Below are 12171 nucleotides of genomic sequence, written 5' to 3'. Positions count from 1 at the left end.
GACAGATTCGAAATTCAAATGTAATATTTTTTTATAATTAAGTGTAACAGTATTTATGGCCAGACTAAGTATAAAATGCTGTAGCATATAATGGCTTCATGGATAAGGGAAATAAGACGATAGTAGCAATATGGAATCAGATTTGATAATAGTTTCAAAATTGGAATTTGATTTGATTCTTTTTTTTTGCAAATACAATTAAGTATACACTCATAGACATAATTAAGGTAATGATACAAAAAGACACATCGGAAGTTTATATTTTTATTTATCTATAAGTGTAAAAATGTATTATTTAAATCATTTTATTCATTTTCACGTTTTGTTGTCATTGTTTTGATTATGTACACATGTATAGAGGTGATGTATCGTGCCACGAACCTATCTCTGAATTAAAGGGTGTCAGCGTCGCTTCAGTGTAACCTCTAGAATTAATTTTTATAGCTTTTTAACTATAAAAATTTAGAAAGATAGCAATAAAACCCACAATGACAAACATCTTAAGTTTAAATTTTATCTAAAGTTGATGTATATTTATACTAGCTGTTCCCCGCGGTTTCACCCGCGTAAGTCCGTATCCCGTAGGAATATCGGGATAAAAAGTTGCCTATATGTTATGCCAGTTGTCCAGCTGTCTACGTACCAAATTTCATTGCAACCGGTTCAGTAGTTTTTGCGTGAAAGAGCAACAAACATACACACATCCTTACAAAGCATTTATAATATTAGTAGGATTAAATAATGTCTTCGACTTCATTCAATTCTCTTATAGGTATTTTTTAAGTGATATAGTTATATGGTTTTAATTTAAATTGCAAGTGTAACCCTCGTTAAAACGATTCCAGTTAATTTAGAGAATATCCAAAAAAGTCCACCAAAAAGTTTATAGGTCTATGAAGCCCTAAATGTTGTTTATGAGGTGTCTTTATGAAGCCTTTATTAAGTTTCAGTCTTAATTATCTCACTTTCTAAATCAAAAAAATATATAAACACAGGGCAAAAAAACCCAGGCAATTACTCAATTAAAAATTTATTTTCATTAAAATATTGTTTAAGCTTAGTGTGTTCTTTACAAACAGTAAAAACAATAATTTATTACAAAATACGTCATTTAATTTTACTACAAATATTTGTGCGTTATTCAATAGATGCCCTAAACGAACTAAATCTAATAATCTCATTACAATTAAAAACTAAGAGATTCAACTTTCTAAATTGACAATATTGCATTAAAATTACTTAACGATAGTCTAATTAACAATTAACAATTGTGTGTAAAACATATTTGTACATATAATAATCTCAAGGCATTTACGACTTTAAGGCACCAGTTAATTGATGTTGATTCCAAATATAAGGCACTTATATACAATTTTACAAAACGTTAAATGGAAGACAATAAGTAAATACAATTTATATACAGCATGTGCTTGTCTTTTACATTATGTACTTATAATTATAATAATAATTAATCAGTCTATATACTTATTAACAACCTTTGATGCACCATGGAACTGACTTCTTGTCATTTGAACGCTACAGTTATGTCTTAAATGTCCATTTGGACACGAAATATTTTTATAGATTATATAGGTCTAGGTTTTTATTACGTATTTTAGTTTTGGAGTTTTTCATAATAATTGAATTCAAGTAGATCGTAAGAAAGAAAACTAACAAGAAATTTGAAATAACGGAAGTGTCCTAATCATTCAGTTTTACAAATAATTGAATATTTATAGCAATAGAACTACTAAACACGAATATTTTTACAATAATTTCCATATTAAAAACACAATAAAATGACCCTTTATATTAATCGATATAATTAATAAAAAATCAATAGTCCTGTAAAGCAAAACAGTTTCATAAACTAATTTGTCAATTATTTCATATGAATTTTAATGTAGATTTTATAAGTGTACTTGGTTTAAGCTTACTTTAAAACTGCGTTAATATAATGTAATCGCTAAATATAAAAAGGCGGAAACTTTATTAAATGACATAACTAGCACCATAGCGTCATTTACGAACAATTATTGCTAGATGTATAATTGTACAAAATCTTTATTTATTCCACAATTCAAAACAAATAAAATTCAATTAATATTTAACTCACTATTGTATCATTTGTAGATATTGATTCTCTTCGTAAAACGAAGATAGCGAAGTCTGCAGGTCGTTGACAACCATATTATCGGCGCCTTGCAGCGGGTGTGTACTGCTGGAGACCATTTCAGAACTCTTCCAATTTTCACAGTTCTCGACGTACTCCAACGTGCGCTGGTACGTGTCCTGTCGCATGCTGTTCTGTTTCTTCCTGTTGTTCGACGCGTCTATCTGCGACTGCGAGATGTCCCACACTTGCACGTCGCTGGGCTGGTTCTGGCTCCGCAGGCTGTTCATGCTGCAGTCCGTCTGGTCGCTCTTCATTTGGTTCATCGGCCGCAACCCGTTGACCGGTTTTTGGCTGCCCGTCGACATGTTGATCGAGTTCTGCATGGATTTCTGCATCTGCTTGTTGTACTGGTTATATTCCCATTGGTTTCGCGTGTAGAATTGGTTGTATTGGTTGTTTTTGGGTGGGGGCGGGCCCATTACGTTGTTCACTGAGTTGTAGGGCGGCGGCTGGGGGTACTGCACGCTCTGTGGGTACTGCACGGTCTGCTGGGGGCACTGGTTCTCGCAGTAGCTGTTCATGGCGCCTCTACCCATGTTCCCACTGTTATCCACGCTCATCATTGACGACCTGGACATTTGCATCGGATGCATCTGGTTGCTTTGGTGGACGTAATTCTGGGGACAGGTCATGTTGTACGGGATTTGGGTGTTCTGCTGTATCGAGATCGGGTGCATTTGATTCTGGTTGAATTGCTGCATCATTGGGTATTGCACGTTCTGCTGCGGCATCTGGTTTTGCATCGGGTACGGCTGATTGAAATTCTGGTTCGGATACTGTTTGGGGACGTTGTTGAAGTTTTTGTTTGGCATCTTGCAGTTTTGCCTCTGATTGTTGTAAGCGCCCGGCGCCATTTGCGGCGCGTTCGGGTTCACGTTCATATTCATCATGACGTTTTGATTCTGGTTTTGAGGAGATGGCATGTTCATTGTCATGTTGGTTATGTTCTGGATCATGGGGCTCGTGATGGGGCTCTGGAGGCCTGGGTGCATAGGACTGGGCATTCCGTGGCTCATAGGGCTCGCCATGTTCATCATGGGGCTGTTTAGGTTTTGCGACATGGGGCTGCCTATGTTATTGTGGCGTGGGCTCATCACCATTTGATTCGGCATTTGCGGACTCATCAAACTCTGCATGCTTTGAGGGCTCATTGCGTTGTGTTGTGGGGACATGACGCTCATCACACTCTGGGGACTCATCACGTTGTAAGCACTGGGAGGACTCATTATATTCGGCATGTTGTGGGGACTCATCACACTCTGGGGACTCATCGTACTGTGAGGTAGACTTTGAGGGCTTAACATGCCGTGCGGAAGGTTCGTACTCATAGTTGTTTGTACGTTTGTCTTAGTAACCGCTGTCTGCTTTTGAGGTAAGGGATTGTTCATTCTTATCCTATTGGACTGTTCCGTTTGATTTGCAGTCATCGACTGTAATGATTGCAGGGGATTATTCGGTATGGTACCCTGGTTTGCTGGGGGTCTATTATAGTCTTTCTCACAATTTTCATTAACAGCTTCAGGGATAACTTGTTCTTGTAACGGAGGGTTCTTATCATCCGGCGTTTTGGCTAAAAGAGAGCCGCTATTACCCGACATACTAACATCTAATGACCTTAAATCGACTTGTATATCACTTATATTGAGATCACTACCTATGGCACCTAGATTTTTGAGTAGAGAATCGTCACTAGTAGCGACATCACTTATTTTATCACTGGAATTGTTCGTGTTCTGAATGTCAGTGGGGATGTTCTCTTTGGTTACACTGTCGTCCTGCTCCTTATCTGGTTCCTGGTTGGTGGAGTCGGTTTTAGCTGGTGTTACCGTGTCGGTGCCCAATATGGATTGGTTAAGATATTGCATCATTTCGTCTGGTATCACCAGCTTGTTCTCCACCATTTCTCCTTCAGCAACCTGGTAAAAATATTAATTTAGTTCTATGTGATGGTTCTACAGATAGTTTATAAATCACTACCCATATCGATTTTTGGATAATAACTTTAAGTTTATTTATTTATTTTTATTTATTTTATTTTATTTTTTTGAAAAGTCTGGGTCATCATGTTGTATTTCTAAATCCTTCATTGATAATTGAAATATAAAATTTCCCTTTGTGTTCAATTTATGATATCAGATAACAATTACCTGTTCCAGGTTAACTTCTTGATTAGGATGGTGAACTTGCGCAGTGGTGATGACCACGGTGGTGGTGGAGTTGGACCGGGATTCCTTATAGTTGACGGCGTCATGGTCATCCTCTGTCTTGAACGGGAACGGAACATCACCCTGGAAAAAGAAGTGAGAAATTAGAGATATTTTATATAATCTAAGTCTAATAAATATTTTTTAATTGGATATGATGTAACCCTTGACATTGTCTTCCCTGTATATTCGACCGTTTATTTCTTTATATATTTATTTATTATTTATCTTGTGACTAGTTTTTTGTCTGGACCTAGATGGCCTACTCACCACATCATCATTACTGCAAGGGTACGGTTGGTACTGCTGGTCGCTGAGGTTTGACTGTTCTGAGAGCCTCCTGGCTTCCTCCTTGACTTGCACGTTGGGATCCAGCTCGAGGGCCAGCTCTTCGGCTCTTACTTCTGTGCAGGTCACTCCTCGTAGAAGAACAGCCTGGAAGGAGAAACGAAGGTTTTATTAAACTAAAATGATAGATAATTATGCTCATAAGCGAGTGGGTATAATTCTGCCCCTACTACAATTAGTTCACATTTTTAAGAACTAGATTAAATTCTACAACAAAATATTGCAGCAATAACCATTTAAACGATGCTTTACGTGAGTATGTCTTTAGTCTAACTATCAACCAAAATTCAAAAATCGTGTCATCCGTGTATAAATCCGCTCTGTTGCGATGTGGAAGGACAAACAAACTCCCTTTCCAATTACTGTATCAATTATCATATGACCTAACTAAATATAAAATGACTATTCACCTGATTTCCTTGCGAGGTTCTGACTGCCTGCACCGCGGCGAGAGCTGACGACGGAGGCGGCGCGTAACCCACGCACGATACTTGACTAGATCTGCAAGAAAATATCAATTATTGTAGCATTAGAACAGTAAATAATAATAAAATCCCCTTTAGCCAGGTGGATTACAGTCTAACCCTTAGTCTTCATATGAGGCCTGTACTCATAAATTTTGTTTCAAGGATAAAAATAAAATCTGATTTAGTGAAGAAAATTATAATGGACATGGTAGTGATGATGAAAATGATGATGGTCACAATGGCAATAAGGGTGATGGAAATCAGGATGATGACGACTCACATGACGTTGTTAGTGGAAACGATGGTGATGATGGAAATGATGATGATGATGATGACGGACATGACCTTAATAATAGAAATGATAGTGACACTGGAAATGATAATTACGACGATGATGATGATGACATACCTGCGGCTGCTGTCCGGCGAGAGCTGGTCGTACACGGCGGGCGGCGGGCGGCTGCCCGCGCCGCCCACCGCGCCCGACACCACCGACGCTTGGCTGCTCTTGCGCGATATGTCTGATGATCTGGAATTATAATAATAATTATATGCAAATCACCTAGAAATTTGTTATCATTTAGGATAAGAATTTCTATTTCATTGGGATGGAATTGACTTTTAAAGTTTCGGTTAAGAAAAATCTTATATTTGTCAATTAACGAATATTGTTCAAATTTACTTCTAACTTAAATTGAGTATAAGCAAAATCCCCCACAATACATTACCTAGCACTGTACAAGCTGCTACCGGACGATATTCCGGAGTCTCGCCTCGTATTCGGCAGACCGGTCTTCATTTCCACCGCTACGCTCGTGCTACCGATCTCCGTTCTACCGGGCACACCTCCACCTGGAAATCATTCAGTAATTTAATATTTATAATAATACAAAAAGTAATTGAAATCGAGGACATGTTTCCAATTTGTATAATGGATGAACTGGATGATAAGCGAAATTAATGCAACATATTAAATGGATGAAATCAATAAAAAGTTATGAAATGTAGAACTGGATGATATTAATGAAATTAATAAAATTGATGAAACACATACTCTAGATAAATTATATGCAATTAATGAAATGCATGAATTAAATAGATGAAATCGCTAGAAGTGATGAAAGCAATGAAAGATGTCAATTGAATCAACCTGATGATAAAGATAAAATTGACATTTACGACATGTATATTATTAAGTGATAACGGTATATAAAGACATATCCTCACCGACATCCGGCTGCAGCGGCACGAACCGCGCGAGCGGCAGCTTGTGCAAGCGCGGCGCATGTGCGGCGTGTGCGGCGTGCGCGTGCGCGTGTGCGGCGTGTGCGGCGTGTGCGGCGTGCGCGGCGTGCGCGCGAGGGGAGCCGATGGCCACCATCGCGCGCAGCATTAGCGGTAGCTGACCCACCTCGCCTACCACTTCGCCTTCCACCTGAAATAACATTAATATATGTAGTTTGCGGAAGTTTTTTTAGATTATTTGTATTACATAAGCTACAGTTTTTTTTATTTCATAACATAACAGGTTTTTATGTAATCAGAAAGTAATACGTATAAAATAGCAATATTATTATTATTATTGAAATAAAGACAAAATTGCGTTTTAAAATTTCGGTTTTTAAGCTATACAGCAGTATTTCTGGTAATTAAGAACAACCTAGAAATAAGTATGTACCATAAGTTGACGATTTTGTAAATGATGATAGGTTTTATTTCGACTGGATTTAATGTATAATTTAATGCTTTAGAATTAGTTAGATTAAAATTATAATTTCATTTGAGAAAAAACTGGGACCATAATTGCTCACCTCTCCATCTAGCCTGAAGTAAGGAACACCATTTTCATCACTAAAACCACCAAGTCCAGAGCCACCGAAGTCCAAATCTCCCCCACATTGTGCAGATAGCTGGAAGACAGAAAACACAATTTAGCATTAACTTTATTAAAATACCCTTTTTTTTACAATTTTATATGTATTCATTTTATATACCAATGACATACTTATGAGACGAATCTAGCATAGAAGAAGTGAAAAAGAGTGTCACCAAGCAAAGTACTAAGTGTACGAAGTGCCGCCTTGCTAACTTTTTACTGATAATATCGTTATTTCACAAAATGTGTAATATTTATATTCTTTTACATGTATTTTGATAATGAACCTTTTGCTAGAACCAAGTTTATTAATTTCCAACGAGGATCGAAGTCCACATTTCTATGCTTATACACTTAAAATCCAAAAAAACTGTCAATCAATTCTACTATCACAATAAGACCAAGGAACAAATGAAACCCACCTGATGAGCTGGAGTATGCAGTCCCAAAGGCAGAGGTGACGCTGGACTCTCGCTCTTGACTGACGCGGAGGAGGTGTGACCTCTCACCCCCAAGGGAACACCCCCTTCCTCTGAGCGGGGAGAGGAACCGGCTCCTCCACCCCCCGATTCCGCGGAGTCATCACCGCGGTTGCAACCTGGAGAAAGAATAAGTGTTTTAATATTTTATTCCACTTTTTTATTATTTAATCGAGGTGCTGATAAATAAAGTAGATAATATAAATTAAGATTTAATCAACGTATTGTTACTGTGATTATATTTTACACCTGTTTGTTAATGTGTACTCTTCGTACCCACAATGCTATGATTTGAATGATTTTCCTCGCCCTTACTAGTTCATTCTTCCTTTCCAGACGTCTATAATTTCCTCATCCTTTACAATTTAAAATCGGGCAGCGCATTCACAGAGGAACTACTTTTACGAATGGAAACAGGCATGGGCTGGGTACATGGGCGGTGATCGCTTACCATCAGTTGAACCACCAGCTCAGTTACCCGCTATGACATAAAAAAACCCAAACACAATACTTACCCTTATGCTTTTTACTGGCATAAAACTCAGCTCCGTGGACTGTCTTCACGTGTTTCCTGAGTGATGACGGGTCAGTGTACCTCTTGGTGCACCCTGGGGCTTTGCATACATATGGTTTCTGGAACATTAAAGAGATATTCAATCCTGATTCAATTATATTATGCCATCATCATCAGCCCTTTTCCCAACGTGGTAATAACCAAGATAATAAGGGATACGACTTAATGACTGACTGACGTACAGATCAACGAATAGTGCAACCTATTAGTATTAGAAAGTTAGAAATTTGCGCCAAATTCTAGTGTAAATACCATTTTATTTAAATCAATATAGTGAAAAAACACGCTATAATAATGAAACCAAAAAAAAAAATCTTACTCTCTCTTATGCTATGCTATGCGATGCTTATCAGGATAATAATATATAAATAACTCAAGAAATTATTGCATTATCACCAACCCTTGATAAGTGTACAAAGTTTGGCTTAAATTTGTCCGTTTCAAGTGGGTCAATATAGAATCGAGAGAAGGTGGAAATATACAGGTGAAAAAAGTACATTAGAAAGAAAGAAAGAAAGAAAGAAAATACTTTTAATCACAAATACAACAACTTACAATTAATACATTTTGAGAATAACAAAAAAAATAAAAATAAAAATTACATTTTTTTACATTTGGATAGTATTTGTGATAGGGGGACTCCTCAGCATTTGCCTCTCCATATTAGTGGAGAGGCGCCGATTTTCAGTAGCCCCCTCAACTGGCTACGCTTGGAGCACTAGAACGGTCTTTTGGGTGGGAAAATAGATAGCATAAACGTTATCATAATTTTGTGATATTTGAATAAAGGAATAGACAATATTAACAATTCATAATAATTCATTAAAGAGCTTCTAAAAACTTTTCTTACTTCAGTAATCAGAAACTCAACTAACCTCATTACTATGCGTCCTATTCTGGTGTTTGGCTCTATCGCTCGCATTTGAAAAGGCCTTCGCGCATCCGGGATATTCGCAGGTGTAGGGTTTTTCCCCAGTGTGGCTCCGTAAATGAGTCTTTAGGTTTTCTAGACGGGAGTAGGCTTTGCAGCATCCTTCGAACTGAAATATAAATTACTCTCATTACTATTTTCTACATAACTGATATAAGCCTCGGTTTCGCATATGGTACAGCTCAGAGATCATATACAATACCAGGTGAATTTTTAAAGACTGGTTTAGTAGTGTATCCATAGTACTGAGTTTCTATCACAAGCAAGACCTGGTTTTTTTAATACCAAACCTATATCCTATCAGTAAATAATGAGATTATTTTTGTAATAATAATGAGATTATTAATGTTGAACTATTACAAGAATTTAATTTGATTAGATATTTAATTAGATTGGCTGATAGGATACAAATATTATTGTTATAGTAACTGGATGTAGCGACTCTAATCGCGTGGCACCCGGATATAGCCTATCTTAATCAGACGAAAAGATAGATAATGATCTTTGTATCAATTAACAAACAGACCCGATCAGCTGTTGTGAGAAAGAGTAACTACTAACAAACATCCTTATAAACTTCAGCATTATGAATATTAGTCTCCACTCACGGTACACTTGTGCGGCTTCTCCCCGGTGTGTCTCCGCATGTGCACGACCAGCATGTACTGCGCCTTAAAGGGCTTCTCGTCCCGGGAGCAGCCGACCCAGCGGCAGACGAACGCCTTCTTGCTGGCGTGGATGTGGTCCGTGTTTATGTGCTTCACCAGGTCGTCTTGGGTTGGGAACTCGAGCTTGCAGTCCACCTGGAATATAGAACATGTGATGGAGGAGCTGTCGGAAGTTTTCTTACAAGCGCTACCAAGAAGAGACTGTAGCTTTACTACTACATGGTAGAATACTAGGTTATAAGACAAGTAAAATCATACAAAAAATCAGTACTTGCATTTTTACAAGATTACACAAAAACGATACTTTTGGTTCAAATACATTTATCTATTAAAGATAATTAATCAAAAGACCATTTATAAATGTAAGAAATACGAAAATTTTCTTAATTCAGAATAGCATCTTTAGTTTAGTGATTAGTCATTCTTAAGTTTCATTATATAATCATTTCATTTATCGAAACACTTACCCAATGACAATTTGTTTCAATGAAATCTCCCGGTTCGTCCTTAGAGTCCAATCCATCATGGACAGTGCTTTCAGCGGCGGCACTGAGCGGCTTGTTGCAGTGCATACTGTCTCTATGTGACATTAGGCTTTGGGGCGATTTGCGCTGATTTAGCGCTGTTGAAGCGCTGGAAAAGATTTTTAGACTTGAATTTAATGTCTGCATTTCAGGTTATATTGATAATTGTGACAGAATTAACTTAAATGTCTCTATCAACCGTTCAGGAAATATATATTTAAGAAAATATCTTCAACAAATCCTACTTAAACTTCTTTCTAGGTTTAAATGTATCTCTCTCTATCTTGCGGAAACTATTTACCTACATTTCATTCTTGTCCATTTTCTCTCATAAAAACATCACGTGTAACTCCAGGTAAATATGTATTAATCAGTACAATTTTTTTCTTAATTCTTCATTTATTTTAAAGAGTTGTTCAAAAAGCAAAATATGTATAAACCAGAACTATAGACAGAACAGAATGAGTTTTCTTCTAGATCCATATTCTACTTTTTCTTTTAGCCTTCTCTACGTATGTTTAAATAACTCTTTCGTATTATTTTTCTTCTATTTAAGAACTTATTTCCTTACCTATCAGCTTCCATAACACTAGTGACTTCCTGCTGTTGCATGTGAGGTGGAGTGCTGTCCAGCCCCAGGCCAGGTCTCACGTCCACTGGCGCACCTATCAGGAGCTGGGTTGGTGACGAGATGTGAGATCTGAATGGGGAATATGAAAAAGCATATTTTATATTAAAAAGATTACTATCAAGACAACCATATAACTTTTATTTGCTAGTTTTGCATCCTAGTCACCGGGAAAAATGTGATTAAATGAGAAGGCAATAATTTTCACAGCGTTATTCTGTACAATTCTACCGACCTACTACTCCTTTACTTTCACCAGCCATTTCACATTCGTCACATCCGGTAGTGTAGCACCAAAATATATATACTAAATACTTTGTCTTCTTGGAGTATTATACCCACTGTCCCAAAAAGAGTTTATCGCCAACTCACCTATGGATACCAGCAACAAGATGTGCATGCGCAGCGTGATGTGCCGCGGCGGCTGCGGCCTGCTGGTGCGCGGGATCCAGCAGGACCCCGGCGGGGAGCACCCCGCTGCCGCCCACGCCGCCGCGCGCGAGCAGCTGCTGCGCGAGCGAGGCGTGCGAGAGGGAGAGAGCGGGGGATATCGCACCTGGAATATATGGATGAAATAGATTCGTATTCGAATATATTTGTGGATTTCTGAGGTTTTAGGATGAAAATAAAAATGAAAATGACAAGAAATATTTAATATCTCAAATAAAATGTTATTTAACTGGTTTTTCCAATATCTACAAAGTGCATTCTTGATATTTTTATATATAGACTAGGCATTTGCTCTGGTTTCGTCTGTATTGAGCCGGGATAACAAAAAACTACCTTATGTTGCTCATGTTGCCAAACTAATGTTGCTTGTTAAAGACGTCTAGCATTATTAAAGACGTTAGTTTTCGAGTTAAATCACAACAAACAAATAAAAAAATATTTCCCTATAATCAAATATAGACAAACATACTATAATTACCAGCACTAAGATGGCCATAGCTGCCCGTAGAGGCGGCAGAAGGAGCCCTCACCGCCAGGCTGGCTGGCGACGCCCTGATCACAGCCGCCAGGTCGAGAGACTCGGCAGAATAAGGACTCCAGGACACAGCGCGTTTCCTATTGGCTGATGCACTTATGGCCCCCCCGGAGAGCCTCAGGCGATTTGGTGATGCTATTCTTGAACCTGGTGGATAAGTAATTATCTGTTTATATAAAATTCTCGTGTCACAATGTTAGGTACTATACTCCTCCGGAACGGCTGGACCGATTCTCATGAAAACCTGGTTAAGAAATATCGAAGCAGAACTCAAAAAAAAACTACTAGCTTCTAGTATTTTTTACATTATA

The 12171-nt window shown here is 37.9% G+C and overlaps 1 protein-coding gene across 2 annotated transcripts in view; it reads right to left on the bottom strand.

The window, feature by feature from the left end:
• Positions 1-1020: 1020 nt before the first annotated feature.
• LOC119837565 (transcriptional activator cubitus interruptus) overlaps positions 1021-12171 on the bottom strand; it is an 89341-nt gene continuing 78190 nt past the window's right edge. Inside the window, exons 5-20 of one of the 2 annotated variants that reach the window (XM_038363187.1) lie at positions 11795-12007; positions 11248-11431; positions 10819-10947; positions 10191-10356; positions 9664-9858; positions 9000-9164; positions 8066-8183; positions 7494-7669; positions 7007-7105; positions 6423-6630; positions 5924-6047; positions 5605-5724; positions 5139-5229; positions 4651-4815; positions 4324-4464; positions 1021-4092 (exon numbers count right to left, since the gene is read on the bottom strand). In XM_038363187.1, coding sequence (XP_038219115.1) covers positions 2116-4092; positions 4324-4464; positions 4651-4815; positions 5139-5229; positions 5605-5724; positions 5924-6047; positions 6423-6630; positions 7007-7105; positions 7494-7669; positions 8066-8183; positions 9000-9164; positions 9664-9858; positions 10191-10356; positions 10819-10947; positions 11248-11431; positions 11795-12007 — 4271 coding nt within the window. In that variant the 3' untranslated portion in view covers positions 1021-2115. The remainder of the gene's footprint in view (positions 4093-4323; positions 4465-4650; positions 4816-5138; positions 5230-5604; positions 5725-5923; positions 6048-6422; positions 6631-7006; positions 7106-7493; positions 7670-8065; positions 8184-8999; positions 9165-9663; positions 9859-10190; positions 10357-10818; positions 10948-11247; positions 11432-11794; positions 12008-12171) is intronic. The other variant, XM_038363188.1, reaches the window with a different exon arrangement.

The sequence above is a fragment of the Zerene cesonia genome, chromosome 28, assembly GCF_012273895.1.
Source record: "Zerene cesonia ecotype Mississippi chromosome 28, Zerene_cesonia_1.1, whole genome shotgun sequence".
Lineage (NCBI taxonomy): Eukaryota > Metazoa > Arthropoda > Insecta > Lepidoptera > Pieridae > Zerene > Zerene cesonia.
Note: the sequence above shows the minus strand (reverse complement) of the source record. Positions and strands in the feature narration are given on the sequence as shown.